Below are 17,556 nucleotides of genomic sequence, written 5' to 3'. Positions count from 1 at the left end.
TCCCAACTATAAGCCTCGAGGACTTCAAAGCTGGCTGGGGAATTCTGGGAGCTGAAGTTCTCCAGGCTTAAAGTTGCCAAGGTTGTAGACCCCCTGATGTAGGAGAAACTGGGTAAAAGAAACACCAATCGGAGCTCAAGCTGAGCTCCTGAATGAAAGACAAAATATCTAAATAAATCCATGTAGCCTTCTTCCTTGATAAGACAAATTACTTTCTTTTACAGATTTCATCTCGGTATGATCCTGCTACGATGAAGAGATGCCAAAATTCTCAGCATTACTGCTACAGCTGGCATTATTGCTATATCAGCTATAATTCTAAGCCACTAAACTTGATGAGCCTTTTGCTGTTATTCTAAGAAACTGATTGAAAAAACTCTGAACTTCTGATGCTATGGTGGAGAAGTTGTTTCAGAATGCTCGAGAGCCAGAACACAACACTTCTTGGCAACACTGAAAGAGGTTATGTCTGACCCAGCATCCTTATCATGCATTAATTTCCCTGTGTGTACAACAACACAAACATATCAAAGGTCTAATGCAAGGGTGTCAAACTCGAGGGCAGTATCCGGGTTGTGTTTGACTTCAGGGGGCCAGGGAAGCTGTGGCCAACTCGACATCACTCATGCCGGGGATGCCTTTGGTGGCCCGAGCACCCTGCCAGCAAAAACGAGCTCCCAAACTCCGTTTTTGCCTGCAACGGCATCCTGCAACCCTCTGCCAGCGGAAAAGGAGCTCGGGAAGGCCGCCCACGGCCCTCCCGAGCTCCATTTTTGCTGGCAGAGGCACCCCAGGGCGGTCCTTTGCTGTTTCCAGGGTGGCCCCACGGACCAGATCTAAACACCCCGCAGGCAGGATCCGGCCCCCTGGCCTTGAGTTTGACAGTCCTGGTCTAACTATTCCTACAGAAATTGACGGAATTCCTTGCAAAAACTCATTCTGTAAAACTCTTTTGTGGTCCAAAGTTGGGACTCAACAGCAAAGAGAACTATCTTAAGAACAGCATCTCTAATGATATTGCAATCTTCCCAGCCAACCTGTGAGAAGCGAAATCAACGGGGGAAACTGGATTCACTGAACAACTGTGTGAATCGCTTAACGAGTGCGATAATTCGCTTAACCTCTGTGGCAACAAAAGAGGGTAAAATCTGGCTTAACAACCTCCTTACTTGGCAATTTGAAATTTGTGTCCCAATTGTGGTCGTAAGTCCAGGACTCCCTTTATTTATGAAAGCCATTGCAGTGGCCTGGAGCTGCTAACAAGGACCATGGAATAGGACCTGGGCAATGCGCTCTACAATGGGGCAGCCCTTGAAGAGTATTCGGAGACTTCAACTCGTCCAGAACGCAGCCGCGCGAGCAATTGTGGGTGCACCTCGGTACACCCACGTTACACCTATCCTCCGCGAGCTGCACTGGTTACCGATCAGTCTCCGGATACGCTTCAAGGTGCTAGTCGTAACTTATAAAGCCCTTCATGGTATTGGAGCTGGGTACTTGAGAGACCGCCTGCTGCCAATTACCTCCCACAGACCCATTAGATCTCACAGGGTTGGCCTCCTCCGGGTTCCATCTACCAGCCAATGCCATCTGGCTATTACCCGGGGGAGGGCCTTCTTTGTGGCAGCTCCGGCCCTCTGGAATGAACTCCCCGCAGGGATTCGGACCCTCACCTCTCTCCAGGCCTTCCGAAAAGCCGTCAAAACCTGGCTTTGCCGGCAGGCCTGGGGGTGATGAGTTCCCCTCCCCTCTCGACATGTATGGTTGTGCGGCTGTTGCTTATTTTTATTATTTGCATTTCGTTTTTTTTTTTTATGTTCCCCTTTTTCCCCCTTTTGAATTGTTCGCCGCCCTGAGTCCTCCCGGAGAAGGGCGGCATATAAATAATAAAATTCCATTCCATTCCAATTCCATTCCATTGAATCCCAAATTTCTAGAACAGGGGTGGGCAACCACTGGCAACTTTACAACTTGTGGACTTCAACTCCCAGAATTCCTCAACCAGCATCCCTTGCAGGGTTCCTGGAAATCCTGGCAGTTGGAAGTCCACAGGTTGCAAGATCTCTCTAGTAGCCCACCCCTGTTCTAGAACGTGATGCAAAGAAGGGAAGATTTTTCTCTGGAAGTTGCCTCCTGTTCCTAGGGGACTAAGCCTCCTCCATCCACAGCAACTGCCCTCGCATCTAAAAATAGCTAACCGTTTACTCAGCAATGCCATTGGTTTAAAGAAACCCTGATGCGAGGCAGCTGTTCGGTTGATTGTTTCCAAGATCAACACTCAAGATCAGAGGAGAAGAAATCAGAAGGGTGGTGTTTTTACTTCCCCCCTCCTCCTCCTTCTCCCCTCTTCCCAAGCCTGAAAAGAAACACACTGCAGCTGTTTATAATGGCGAAGAAATGCAGAACAAGGAGGACCAGTTGGTTGCACATAATTACAAACAAACAAGTGAACAATCAGCTGTATTTTGAATCAATACAATGTGTTGGCAAAAAAAAAAAAAAGAGAGATCTGCAGGAGGAGGGAAGAACTGCAGAAGAATAAAGGCAGGTCAGTATAATGTGACAAACCCAAGTGTGAATTGTTAAAATCTAGCCGTGTGTGTGTGTGTGTGTGTGTGTGTGTGTGTGTATGTGTGGTGTTATTAAAACTTAAATGGAATATGCTCACCACACATCCACTATTATAAGCGTCAGCGTTGCACTAACAGAAACATGAAAGGCGTGTGAAAAATCACAAGTCACAGATTCCACGTGGAAGAATCTGCTTACAACTCTAATCGAGCCCAGGATTACGGTCATAACTTGTGCCAGTCCTTAAAACAGGTCATGGGGTGACGGACTCCGATTTCACAACATTATTATTTTTTGCGGCAATCATTAAGCAATTCTAGCAGTCGTAAAACGAATGTGGTGGTCACAATGCCAATGCCAGTCGTTAAGTGAACCCATTGTTCGCTTAACAGACGTTTTCTGCCAGAAACAGGAATGGTTTGTGGCAAATAAATAAATAAAAAAATAAATCTTGACTATGGATGCTGCAAACAGTGGTAAACGCAGGCTGATAGCCAAGCACCCAGAATAAGATTCGGTGACTACCAAAGGGGTGGGGGGAGGGATTGGAACTTCAAAATCCGTGTTGTAACCACTTTGGGGGATCCGTCATAACTTTGAATGGTCACTAAATAAGCAGTTATAAGTCAAGGACTACCTGTAATCAAGGGTGGCATCCTACCCATTTTAACAACCGATTCGCTTTGCACGTGCTTTGCATCACGTGCCTGATGTGCGCTGAACGCATGGTGGCAATCCACTCACTCTTCCGCACTGATCACTTGTACTTGTACTTGTACTTGACGCCTCTTCACCCATCGTGGGTATAGACGACTTCCATGGAAATTTGACGCCATTGTTTTCGGTATACGGCGATCCATGGAAGCTGTTTCGGCTGGATATACCCAAGGGGACGCCGGTCCCAAGGGTCGACAGAGCCCGATTGGTGGGAACGGGGGGCACCACGTGAAGGCCGGGTTGTCGTTTGATAGTTGAGAGGCTTTGCAATAAGCGTTGCAATGTATATTTTGCGCATCAACTATCCTTGCCCGCCCCCGCACTGATCAGCTGGGCTAAAAATCAAGGAAATAAGGCAAGTATAACCCACGGGCCTACCTGAAGGTCGGAGTGAACCGGTTTGCTCTCAGCTAATCTTCGGAGCTACCAGTACGCCAAAACCGGTAGAATCCCACCCCTGCCTGCAATGCAGCAAAGCTACTAAGTGTTGCTGGGTTCAGAGTAGCTTTTTCCAAAGTAAGCCTTAAAACACATACAAAAATGGGCTTGCGAAGGGAATTAACTGCAGGTCCCTGAAAAAATGTATTTTCCCCCTTTCAGGGTTTTGCTCCTCTCTGCCACAAACGTTGACCAGATGAACAAAGATTCTGTCTGTTGCTTCTCTTTCCTTTCAACTAAGTCATCCAACATGTAGTGTGTTAGTGTGAACGGATAATAATCCCTTTAAATTCAGGCTGACTTCGCCACCTTTTGCTGCAATAACTATAAAAGCCAACACTTTTTTTGCAATTGGGAGGATTTCTACCTCTGGGTTGAATTTTAATCCATTCCTCCACGGTGATCTGCTGCCCTATTTCACTTCTGGTATGAAGAGCCCATTTGGGACCCTACTTCAAGCCTTTCATAGGGTCTCAATTCAGGCTTTGACATGGCTATTTCAAAACATCAAAGTCATCTTTCCTTCTTTATGGATTGCTTTAAGGTTGAGATCATTGTCCTGCCGATGACCCACTTCATGTGGACAGGCAAACGGCCCGATACTGTCCTCAGAGGTGATATTCAGCAGGTTCTGACCAGTTCTGGAGAACCAGTAGCGGAAATTTTGAGTACTTCGGAGAACCGATAAATACCACTGGCCCCATCCCCATCTATTCTCTGCCTCCCCAGTCCCAGCCGATCGGGAGAGAATGGAGATTTTTCAGTATCCTTCCCCTGCCACGCCCACCAAGCCACACCCACGGAACCAGTAGTAAAAAAATTTGAATTCCATCACTGACTATCCTGCAGAAACTCATATTTCTCTCAACAGTGGGATGTACAGTAGTTCTCGGCTTACGGCCACAATTGAGCCCTAAATTTCTGTTGCTAAGTAAAACATTTGCTAAGTCAGTTTTACTCCATTCTGCGACATTTCTTGCAGCATCTCAGTGGTGGGTTGCAGGCGGTACGCCCCGGTACGGGTGTACCAGAGCCTGCCCGGAGCACCAGATACCATTCCGGTACGGTGCTCCGGAGGGCCCGCCCGCCCGCGCTCCTTACTGATCTTTTACGTCTTTGGCGCTTCCACACAAGCACATGGCGCATACTGCGCCTGGGCGACACTCCGCTGAGCAGCTGGAGCATTGTGGAGGCTCGCGGAAGTGGTAAGGCGCATGTACATGCTGCCCGCATGTGCGCACGAGTTGTGCACGTCCATGTGGATGACGCCGGGCCCATTCCAACCGTACCGGTTGGAACAGGATCCAGAACCCACCACTGCCACAGCTGCTAAGTGAATCACTGCTAAGTTAGTAACATGGTTGTTAAGTGAATCTGGATTCCCCTATTGACTTTGCTTGGCAGAAGGTTGTAAGAGGGAATCACAGGACCCTGGGACACTGTCACAGCTGTTAAGTGAATCACTGCTAAGTTAGTAACACGGTTGTTAAGTGAATCTGGATTCCCCTATTGACTTTGCTTGGCAGGAGGTTGTAAGAGGGAATCACAGGATCCTGGGACACTGCAACGGACATAAATATGAACCACTTGCCAAGCATCCACGTTTTGATCAGGTGACCATGTAGATGCTGCAACCGTCATAAATGTGAAAAATGATCATCAGTCACTTTTTTTACAGTGCTGTTGTAACTTTGAACAGTCACTAAATAAACGGTTGTTAAGTCAAGGACTACCTGTACAGATCAGGACACAGAAAAGTCTCTCTGCACCATCCTTAGAAGGTAATGTGAGTATTTAAAGTGAAGAACTGTGTTTTGTTCTCCGGCAAATAAGTGCAACATTCATAGAGCTTAACTATCAATTCATAACATTCAATTATCTGGAATATTCATCAAGACATTTCCAGTGCTTAAGATAAGCATTAATGATCTTCTACAGGGGTGTCAAACTCAAGGCCCAGGGGGCCGCATCAGGCCCGCAGGGTGCTTAGATCTGGCCCGCAGAATCACCCTGGAAACGCGAAGGACTGGCCCGTGGTGCTTCTGCCAGCGAAAACAGCGCTCCGGAAGGCCACATGCACCAACCCACCCACGCCCAAACTCTGTTTTCGCTGGCTGGTTGCAGGAGGCCATTGTAGCCGGAAACGGAGCTCGGGAGCCCATTTTTACTGGCAGAGTATTCGGGTCACCACAGCCACCCCCAACACGAGTGATGCTAAGCTAACTTTGCCCAGCCTGGCTGCACCCACTCCCACCTGTCAAGATCAAACACAACCCCCATGTGGGCCTGAATGAAATTGAGTTTGACACCCCTATTTTTCTGAGCGAACAAAAGATTTTTCTCCAGCTATGCCCTATGGATCCCTATTTGATCCAGTGCTTTCCTGATATTGAGATCAGAAATGTCAACTTTGGGCCTACCGATGACTGTTGTTCTGGAATGCTTTGCCGGATTTTATGCTGAGCTCCTGGAGTGATTCTGACCGCATGGCTATTCTTGGGAAGACTCACTACTGCCCTAAATTTTTTCTCTCTCTCTCAAGATGATGTCTCTATATATAGATCAGTTGAGATCCGGAATTTTTAAAAATCATTTTGTAATCCATCCAGGGAGATAAGCATCAATGATCCCACCTTTCTAAAGAAGGCTCCATAAATTTCTGCTGAGTGGCTCAAGATGTGCCTTTACAATCCCCGTGGGTAAGAACTTCATTGTGATGATAGGTGCCAAAATTTAAATGGCAATGCTGGCCCTCTGTATCTCTTTAATTTACCAAGGTAAAAGGGTTTTTATACTGGTCTACCACATGTTAGAGTATTTCATTTAACGTAATAAATGAAATCATTTAACGTAATAAATGAAATCAGAACATAACTTTGGAATTAGTGGTGTATGTATGTATGTATGTATGTATGTATGTATGTATGTATGTATTCCCCTTTTACAACCCTGTAATCCATTAATTACAGGGGTAGTGTCAGGGAGACTGAGCTGAGCATTGACTGGCCGGATGCCCTTCCTGGTGCCGATGTGGAGTTTGCAGCAGAAATTTGTTTTACGCGCAGAGAAACACCTGCCTCCCCCTAGGATTGAACTCTTCAACTTCTGAATAGAAGGGGAGAGTCTTCATCATTGGGCCACAATGCCACTCTCATATTTCTATATATACTGGGGCGTAAATGATATTGTACGGTAACAACATTCAGTGACAAAGGGGGAAAAGAGTGAATACTTTTTCCAATGATCAATGTCTATTTAGCTAAGACAGACAAAAGACACATTAAAGGCAAAATCTCAAACAAAATAAAAATAGTAAAAAGTCCCCTCAACCCTACACTTAGAGAAAAAACAAGAGTTGCAAGTCACTTTAAGAGACAAGAATAGAGATTGAGCCATTGCTCCCAATATCGTAACGGGACACGTTTTACCGCCGGGTTAAGAAAGGGACATACCCTTATTTTTCGGACTATAAGACGCATTGGAATATAAGACGCATCAAGATTTTGAAGAGGTAAATTAGGGGGAAAAAGTTTTGGCCCTCCCTGGCTCCCAGGAGCATTCTGAAGGCCTCCAAAACCCTCTGCACGCCCTGTTTTTTGTGAAAAGAGGGCATGCAGAGAGTTTGAGGCCTGCAAAGTGCTCCTAGGAGCCGGGGGGGGGGGGGGGAATGTGACATGTGGGGGGTTTGGAAGGTGAAAAATGGGCCTATTTTTTGCTAAAACAGGCCCACTTTTCGCAAAGACGGGATGTGTAGAGGGTGTGGGAGGCCTGTATAATGCTCCTGGAGACTGGGGAGGGCAAAAAAACGGCCTGTTTTTTGTGAAAACGGGCCTTTTTTTTTTTTGCAAACAATGGGACATGCAGAGAGTTTGGAAGGCCTGCAGAATGCTCCTGGGGGCTTAGGAGGGCAAAAACAGGCCCATTTTTTGTGAAAAATGGGCCCATTTTCACTCGTTTCTGCCCTCCCCAGCCCCAGGAACATTTTGCAAGCCTCCCAAACCTTCTGCACGTCCATTTTTGTGAAAAATGGGATGCATGGGGTGGGGTTTCAGGAGGCCAAAAAGGATGTATTCAGTGTATAAGACGCACCCAGGTTTTCACCCTCTTTTTTGGGGGAAAAGGTGTGTCTTATACAGTATTTGAATTTTTACCACTGGGTTCTCAAATGCTTGGAAGAATCCACCAAGCAAAATGATAAACATCTGGTTACAATGTCTATGGAGATTCTCAATCATCCAGGTCATGACTGTCCCAAAGGTGCTTTTCCAAAAGGTAAATGGACTTTCTCTCCCCCCCCCCTTTGGAAACATTTCGCTTCTCATCAGGAAGCTTCTTCAGTTCTGCACTCAAAAGTTTTTTTTGGAAGAGAAGCGAAACACTTTCAAAGAAAAAAAACAAGGTAGTCCCAATTGGCAAAAAAAAGCACCTTTGGGGCATTGGGTTGAGATCAGTTACCAATCTTGGTTGCACCTGCCCATAACTCTAATTAATGACAGAGTAACTATCACCGGAATTACTATTCCTTTAACTATAGGCTACAATCCTAACATAATGTTAAGTTACCTTGTCTTTCAATGAATGTAGGAATGGATACAGATCAGTTTTATCTTTACAGTATGTTATTAGTGGTTACCCCCTCAGGCTAAACCCTTTTTTCCATTTCTTAAAATAGTCTTTGGAAGAAAAAATGTTTAAAACACATTGGGCTATAAAACATCCCTTATTTGGTGATTTTGCATATGTTGGGGAGAATTCTTTTGACCCTGATCCAACATAAACTTGGGGGAATGAGACTAAGTTGAATTTAAAACATTAAAAGCAGCATTTTCTCACACACTTAAAAAAAAAAGTTGCAATGGGATCCAACTAGAGTGTGCAGAAAAGGTCAGAAAGTTATGTACTAAAGTGACAGTTTGTTCCACAACTTTACATCATATGGCCTGTATGTTCCTATGCTCAGGGGATCCCAGTTCAATTTACTGCAACTTGTTCAATTATTTCAAGGTGGTGGTGGTTGTTTTTAAAAAGGGAAGAACATAACATTTGTGCTACGCCAGGTTTTAAGGCAGTAGCTACTTCTCAATACTCCGGATTTTCTTCAGATCATATAAATCCATAATCGGTAAGAGTTCTTCAGCTGGCACTCGGAATCTTACTGGCTGAGCTTGCACAACACATTCAACCATGTTCTTCTATCATGGCTTATTGAATAAACCACACCTTGGTGGTTCACTCAGTATAGTACATATGTGGATATAATTGACATTTTTAACTCTGTAAGTGCCATTTGCTATTACAAAGTTTGTGAAAACAGGGGATGTTAAATTTAATCTAAACTAAGAACTACTTTTAAGAACTGTAACATCTGGAATTATGTTTAAAGTTTTCAAACTTTTTGTTTCCATAAAATTATAATATTCAGTGAGTAGCAAGCAGAATTATCGGTGGTTCTGGTTGTCTCACATTTTCTTAGGCATCGTAAAACAGCTAAATTCAGTGCTTCTAAAACTTAGCAGTTTTAAGATGGGTGGACCTTAATTCCCAGAATGCCCCTACTACCAAGGGAACATTCCCTTGGTAGCAGGGGAGTTGAATTCTGGGATTTGAAGTCCATACATCTTAAACTTGCCAAGGTTGAGAAGCACTGGCTTAACTAGTATTTAGGATGAGTAAAGATAAAGGTTCATCTTGCACATATGTGCTAGTCATTCCCGACTCTAGGGGGCAGTGCTCATCTCCGTTTCAAAGCTGAAGAGCCAGCGCTGTCCGAAGGCATTCTCCGTGGTCATGTGGCTGGCATGACTAAATGCCGAAGGAGCACAGAATGCTGTTACCTTCCCACCAAAGGTGGTCCCTATTTTTCTACTTGCATTTTTACGTGCTTTCGAACTGCTAGGTTGACAGAAGCTGGGACAAATAACGAGAGCTCAGTCCGTTACGTGGCGCTAGGGATTCAAACTGCCAACCTTTCTGATCAACAAGCTCAGCATCTTAGCTACTGAGCCACCGCGTACCTTTATTAGGATCAGTAGGGAAGGTTAAAACATAATCTGAAGACTGTAACCAAAACAGAAGACTTACCATGTGGACAGCTGGTAGATTTTACTACCAGGAAAAAGATAAAAGGCATCTGCCAAACCCAAATCAATACTTCAACTGAAAAGGACAGTGTAACAAATCAGAATTTTTAAGACACTGAAGTCTTTTGAGGGCCTAATTAACCTGCTACTGCCATTTAAAGTTGGAGGCCTCTGTTCTGCACAAAGGTAATTTATCCATTATTTCGCAAAGGTGGTAGTTAAAACTCAACTGGAGCAGTTAAAACCATGTCCAACAAGCTTGGACAGGACACGGTGTTCAACAGTATTTGTCCTTGCCTTAACTTGTCAAAGCTACACCCCCAGGTATCCCGTGACAGGTAACACTAGAGGTTCTTTGGTTTTCAATCCGTCAGGCGGAACGGATCCCGGCAAATATTTAAAGCTACATTCTGAAATATTTAAAGTGCATCTGACAGGTTCTTGGGTTGCTGTTTCTTTCCAGCAACCAAACAGACAAGGTCAAGTACCTGGCTTGAGGGGAAGAAGGGAGCCCCGCTGATAACTCTTGCCTGACAATAGAAAGCCAAATAGGTTAGGCTTTTGTTAAAATTTTGTTAAAAGTCCAAATGGCCACTTAAGTTAAAACAAAGCAATGCTGATAGTGCCATGGAAAGAAACCAAGTCATCCTGCTTATCTTAAAATTCTCTCATCAATTCAAGCGTGCATCCTAGTGAGTCTGCATTTTGTTTCTTCCTTTTGGCCTGCTAATAATCTATCTATCTCCAGACACACAATCAGTTCAAAATACTTTTGCATGGTTATCTGCCCCCGTTACCCATGCACTGTTTTTTTGCTGTGTCTGGAAAAAAAAAAAGGTCAGGTCCTTCACTCCTGTGTCACATTTACTGATAAGCAAACCTCACTGGATTTCGTGACTTATATGCTGAAATAAAATGTGCAAGGGATTGCAGCCAAAATAAGCCCTCCTCATGCCCCCAATTAGCAGTCAGTAGCAGCAACAGGAGAAAAAAACATCCTGCTTCATTTAAGGGTTTGGCTCTGGGCCTTAGAAACAGCCCGTTTAGCAAAAGGGCTGGGCATTTGTGAAGGCTAAACAACTAATTCCCACAACACTGTCATTAAGACTATATTACTATTATTCTCCTCTTCCTTCCTAGTACCTACCTCTTCCCACTTGTGACTATAACCATGTTGTTTGCATCTTTAAATTTTATGTTGCCTTATTTGTTTCCTAGTATAATTTGAATGCTTATTCGTAACCTATGACCATCACTAAGTGTTGCATCTTATGATTCTTGATGAATGTAGTCCATTTTATTTTTCTTTATGTACATTGAGAGCATATGCACCAAAGACAAATTCCTTGTGTGTCGAAAATCACACTTGGCCAATAAATTCTATTCTATTCTATTCTAGTCCAGGAAAGCTTATAGGGGGTGGCAAATTTGCTTGTCTTTAAGGAGTCACAGGACTCTTCTGATCTGCAATTGTTAAGAGCTTAACACAGCTCCCCCTTCTGGAGTGTGTCAGCAAAGATTGTGGTCTACAAATGACATCACAAGATTGAAAACAGATCAAAAATCTTTTGACTTCTCCATGAATTTCTCCCCTAACAAATGCAGATAAAAATGGCCACTCTGTTATTATACTGGTAGTTCCAATTTATTTCTGTTAGCAAGCCCCAATAAATAAGTAAAGGCATGCGCCAAGGTGTGGAGGCGTTTCCAGGTGTACACACACCATCCATCTCAAGTAGCCACATAACAAGATTTTCCCAAACTGATGTTTGCTTCCTGTTTTCAGAGAGAGGGAATAAAATAAGCTCGGGCTTTTAAGCAATGCCTACTTATGGAGTCCATCTGGCGGAAGGAGGCATCTGTTAAAGCATTTCCATGGTTGAAATGGACTTAATGAAAATGATTACAGGTTTTGCTCCGGTCCTCCCTTCCCCAGAGATTTTACATGCCGTTCAACAAAGGGAGATCTGGGATTCAGCCACATCACAAAGAGTTCATTATGACAAGACTTCTGACATACTATTTTCCTCCCATTCACAAGGGAAGCAAACGGCCCTCTTAACATCTGCAAAGTCCTGCTCAGATGGCAGTACAAAAGGAATCCAGTTTTAAAGGTTCTTTTTTTAAAAAGAAAAAAAGAAAAGAAAACAGTGGAATTAGGCCCCCTGTCTTGATTAACAATGTTCGTGGGGACAGTTCCCACTCAACCAATCGATGCACTTCCAAAATCCTGGGGTGGGGAATGTTGCCAAAAGAAGCAGAGAGATAAAGAGAAAAGAATCCATCTTCCATGCTATTAAAAGCTGTATTTCTGAAGGGTTCAAAAACGCCACCGTCAGTTGAATTTTGACCATTCATTTCTTCACCCACACAGCTTCATGCTTCCCTTTTTTAAAAAAAAAAAAAAAGACTCCACATTTTCTCCAGCTGCAATCTCTGCTTTCCGTTGTGCAATTCAGCTGAAATAACCGGGAATTATTTGTGCAATGGATGCAAGATAGTTCTAAATAATAAGAATCTGCAGGATTCCTTGCAAATTCATGGGGTTTGGAGTAAAGACATCAGGGCCAACCATGATGATGCTCACATATTACATAGTAATCCATAGGGATTTTGAACAAGGAGCTGGCACTATCATGGGCTATGTATTGCCACATATCCATGATCATATGGAGTTGTTTTATATCATTGTCCCTTCTTGCTTCCTACACTTTATTTGGGCTGGTGCTGCTTGCCAACTGCTCAAAGATCTTCCATGTGTTTTAAAAGGAAATGCATAAAAGTTTGGATGCATAACACACCTCACCTATGTGGTTCTTTCCCCCTTCACAACGAAAAGCCAGATAATACAGGAGCCTTGAGCCAACTGTGACTGGGCTTCACCATGGTGGACACCGCTGGGAACAAGTCACACTAAGGGACTAACTGCAAATTCTGAGCTCACATACTGTCCAGCTGTGTCTTAAGTCCTTGCCAAAAGCAATAAAGGGAATTTCTTTAGGTGAGTGGACAAATAGGACAGCTAAGAATGAGGGATATTGAAGATGCCCATTAGTCAAGCAAAATTGGGAGAGGAAAGATCACTTTCTATTTCCATCAGCCTCTTGGGTGGGGGGAAGTCTTTTTTTTTTAATGGATTTTTTAAAAATATGTTAGCTTTTTATTATCCTGCCTTTCAATCCAGTGTACTCGTTGTGTCCTCCTTTCCTTTTTCTCCACAATCACAACCCAGGCAGATATAAAACAAGTGATTCTAAGTCACCCCAAAGAGGCGTTCCTGTTCTGAACTGCTTACTATCTAAAATACTATTTCCACGAATAATTTCTCAGCCAGCCACTTATACCAGAAAACCAGGCCAGTATCTTTTACACAAAACCAGCATATACCATGAAAGTACAGCCACTCAAATCAGGATTTAAAAAAAATCCCCCCCCAAAAAAAACATCTGGCCATTGGCTTGATTTATCCCAGCAAAACCCATCCCAATTCTTTCTACAGTACTCCCAAGGGTTGAAAAGGGAGGCATAAAACCAACCACCTTGCCCCATGAAGTCTCCAACAGTTGACTCTCAAAAGGTATCTTGCCCCTGAACATGGAAGTTCCATTTTAGCAAACCAGCTGGGAATGTTAAAACCGCTGGCCAAGCGTTAATACTATTAGATAGATCTATTCGGAACATCTGTCTTTTTTTTTTTAATATCTCCCTTATCTTGACATCAGGGAGAGCAAGCGGGAGCATTCAAACAAGGCCAGCCTTGGCGTAATACGAGGCTATGGATGGATCTTCCCTTCCGATCGAGATAAATAAATGCAAGGGCTACGGAGAGAGGCGCAACTCAACCCAACCACCGATCTAGAGGCTTCTCCCTAGCTTCCTTCGGGATGCCAAGAGGCTTTCGGCTCCAAAAAGCCATTTATTCAGTCAGCACTCCAGGAATGCTCAGAGGAAAAAAGGGGTTCGCGGACCCCGAAGGGAAACCCCAGCGCGGCTGGCCACCAGCAGGGAAACGGGGCGCCCCACGGGTGAGACCTGGACCCCAAACCAAGGCCCCCTACCGCGGGAAGGGAAAGCAAAGGCAGAGCTCCGCCAAAGTGGGAATTGTGCTTTTAGGCGCTTCGCTGCTCGCTTAGGTGACCCACCTACCTACCCGACCCACCTCAACGAGTCAGGTGGGTGGGAGGTAAAGCCCTTCTTCTGCGCAGGTTTGCAAAAGGCGGGAGGGGATGGGGGGGTCTCTTCTTCCCCCCCACCCCTTGCATCTCCCCTTATCCAGAGACCCCCGCCCCGCCCCGCAGGCCCCCTTACCTTCATGTCGCTGATGGTGGTCTGGAAGAGCCCTCCAAGGGCGCTGCATTCCTTCTCGATCACCGCCTCCATCTTTCTTTCTTTTTTTCCAGCAACCCCCCCACCAGCTTCCGAGGAGACCCCCTCCCCAAAGCAAGGACGGGGGGCGATCTTCTCTCCTACAGCTTCCCCTTCCCGGGCTCCCCAATCAAGAGCCTCGCCTTTGGATCCCGACCAAGACGAGGGGGATCTAGAAAAGGAAGGCGTTGAAAGGCGGGAGAAGGGAGGGAAATCCCGAGGTTGGCACGGCGGAAAGGCTGGCAATTCGGGCAGGCAAAGGCAAAAGGCTGGGCTGGCTGTCCTCGCCCAACTCCCTTCTCTTCGCTGGCCGCCAGGCGATCCCGAGTTTTAAGCGCAGCTCCTTAGCAACCCCGAGGAAAATCCCACGGATGGGGGTGGGGGAGACTCAGTCAAGGCGCTTGCGAGCCCCCCACGCCAGGGCAGAGAGCAAGCCCACGACTGGCCATCCCGGCTCATGCCCGTCGCGCAAAAGCAGCCACACTCCGATCTAGACTCCTAGGGGGTGGAGGTGGGGTGGATGGAGGAGGAGGAGGAGGAGGTGGAGGGGGTGGTGGTTTCAACAGGAAAGAGGCGAGCAGGGGAACAACGCCTCGGATGCACCAGCCGGTCTGCTGCTGCCGCCCACGGCAGCCCCCCGCCCTAGCCAGCCGCTATTCATTCAGCAGCTGCGGATCCGATTTTTTGCCAAAAAAAAGGGGGGGGGAATAACCCGGGGATTTGGGGAAGGGGGGGGGGGAAGCCTACCAGGTCTGCGTCTTGCACTAAATAAAAATAAACAAGGCGCCTTCCAATTTTTTAAAAAAAAAGACTAAAACCACGTAACCGATTTTTTTAAGAGGGAAAAAAAATGCAAAAGCGCTATTTAAAAAAACAACAACTGCGCGGAATGCATCCAGGAAAAAAGGATCGCCGGTGCTTTTTTTATTCACAGACACCAGATTTCTTTTCTTTCCTTTCCCAGATCATAAAAGGTCCATTCCTTCCTCCGAAAGGGGAAGATCCAAATACAAAAGAAACCCACCCCCGCAGCAAAAGCCCTCCAGCATGCTGATTCCACAGCTAACACCCCTCCCTCCTCCTCCTCCTCCTCCTCCTCCTGCTGCCTGCCTGCCTGCCCACCGCCAGCCCGTCTCCCTTCTTCCGACTGCACGCAAGCGCGAGGCTGGAGCGGCTCCTCCGGCTTCGCAGATTCCCCGGGAAGATACGTCACGGGCGCCAAATGCCCGGGCCGCGGCTTCGGATTGGTGGAAAATGCTGGGAGAGGCGGGCTTCAGACGGTACCTCTACCTGAGAGGCGGGGAAGTTGTTCTTTTGATGCTTTCCGAGGCTTCGGCCGCGGCTGAAGGGCTGCGTTGGGGCGCCCTCAGTGCCTTCTGAAGTGGCCAAAGCTGTGTTTCAGCCTAGTTTGTTGGCTGAATTCTCCCAATATATCTCCCAAAATAATAATAATAATAATTCTTTATTGTCAGTGCACAACATATGTACAATGAGATGGGTTGAGCTCCCTCAGTGCACGCCCCTCACAACACAATACAACTCACAGTGAAGACCAAAAAATAAAAATATTCATAACCCAATAAATCATATGAACAAATACCCGTTCCATTACACCAGTGTCCCAAAACAAATATCTCCCTAAAGATATTCACCCATGTAGTAGAGCTGTATTACTATTATCCTTCTCATCTTTCCTACTACCTTTTCCTATTGGTATCTATGATTTATCTCTTGTTTTATATTGTAGGAAGTTATCGCCCAGCCCTCTCCCAGAAAAATGAAATATCCTAGGATATATTGAAAAGGCAGAATATTTCTCTGGTTGTGAAAAGGAAGAAACATGTTTTAAAAGACAGAATAGCTCCCTGTAGCTTCCTGCCCATCCCCACTTTGTCAATGGGCCATTAAGAAGGCCAAGCTAGTCCACTTTATATAATAAAGAGTTCTCCCCTTCAGATCCAGAGTGATGGGATTAAGGCATGATAATATTGGCCCTTTACCCAACTCCCCACATGGCATCTGAGAACTCAACCAAACCTGGATTCAAAACGCAGCCTAGAGAGTTGCCCCCTGCATGGGAGTCTGACAACCAATCAGAACACAAGCTCGAGATCAAAGGCCAGAGGGGGCATAAAACCAGGGACTCGGCTTCTCTTCCTGGCTTCCCTTCTTTTTTCTCCACCAACATTGAAGCATGTGATCATCTTTTCTGTTCAAGGCTCAAGCCATGTGGTCCTGTCCACCAATAAACCATCTTTCCAAGCAGCCTCCATGTCTCCAGTGTCTTTTTCCCCACTTGGAGCCGAACCCAGAAGGACATTTCTTTCAACAATATTATGATTAATGATTGTAACTATGACATATGACCTATAACTTTTTTGTTTGTATGCACATCGAGCTTATGCACCGGAGACCCTTGTGTGTCCAAAATAAAAGAAATTATCTTCTATTCCATTTCCTATTCCCTTCCTCTACTCTACTCTACCTTATGCCTGTGAACTAGCAGCAGGAGATGATTCCCTGCAACACATTAAGAAAAAATGGACTTGTGACAGGGGTGGGTTTCAACCGGTTTGCGGCGGTCCCTGCGAACCGGTTGGTCGGTGAACCCGGAAGTAAGTAACTTCCGGGAACGGCAAAGGGCCCACCCGTCCGCCCGTGCTCCTTACCCGGTTTTGACGAGTTCTGCGCTTCCACGCATGCGCAGGACGCATACAGCACTTGCGCGATCCTCCAGGAGCAGCTGGAGCATCGCACATACGCTAGTACGCATGCGTGCACCGCACGCGTGCACGAGGACGCCGCCGGCCCCGTTCCAACCGAACCGGTTGGAACGGGGCGAGAAACCCACCCCTGACTTGTGAGAATGAGCCAGTTGTAATAAACTGTGAAAAACACATGTACCGTAAATAGAGCGCACAAAGAAATGTAATTTATGTTTAAATGAATTAATGGAAAAATCATAAAGGATCATGGAAAGAAACTAATATTATTGAAGTTGGAAGATTAGAATTATTCATATTTATTTCTATCACTATTTTTAGTGTTGTTTAAAAAAAGACTTGACCCAGTCAATGCACTGTCCACAAAATATGTATGTTTATAGTGGAAAAAATAACAAGTTTATATATTTAAAAAAACACATGTACTTGAATGCAGATACAATTTTAAGCAGCGGGCACATGTTGGGCAGTTTAAGAGATTTAACAGAGTTGGAAGGGACCTTATAGGTCATCCAACCCCCGCTCAAGCAGGAGACCATACACCATTTCTGACAAATGGCAGTCCAATCTCTTCTTGAAAGTCTCAAGTGATGAAGCCCCCACAATTTCCGATGGCAAGCTGTTCCATTGGTTGATTGTTCTCACTGTCAGCAAGTTCCTCC

The 17,556-nt window shown here is 45.4% G+C and overlaps 1 protein-coding gene across 8 annotated transcripts in view; it reads right to left on the bottom strand.

Moving 5' to 3' along the window:
• Positions 1-14,827, bottom strand: part of MTSS1 (MTSS I-BAR domain containing 1) — a 166,207-nt gene extending 151,380 nt beyond the window's left edge. For 4 of the 8 annotated variants that reach the window (XM_087706698.1, XM_087706699.1, XM_087706700.1 and 1 more), the window contains exon 1: positions 14,115-14,827. In XM_087706698.1, coding sequence (XP_087562824.1) covers positions 14,115-14,186 — 72 coding nt within the window. In that variant the 5' untranslated portion in view covers positions 14,187-14,827. The remainder of the gene's footprint in view (positions 1-14,114) is intronic. The other 4 variants (XM_087706703.1, XM_087706704.1, XM_087706702.1 and 1 more) reach the window with 2 other exon arrangements.
• Positions 14,828-17,556: the final 2,729 nt, after the last annotated feature.

Source organism: Thamnophis sirtalis, unplaced genomic scaffold (assembly GCF_051295495.1).
Source record: "Thamnophis sirtalis isolate CommonGarterSnake01/CBP01778 unplaced genomic scaffold, rThaSir2_p1.2 scaffold_2, whole genome shotgun sequence".
NCBI lineage: Eukaryota > Metazoa > Chordata > Lepidosauria > Squamata > Natricidae > Thamnophis > Thamnophis sirtalis.
Note: the sequence above shows the minus strand (reverse complement) of the source record. Positions and strands in the feature narration are given on the sequence as shown.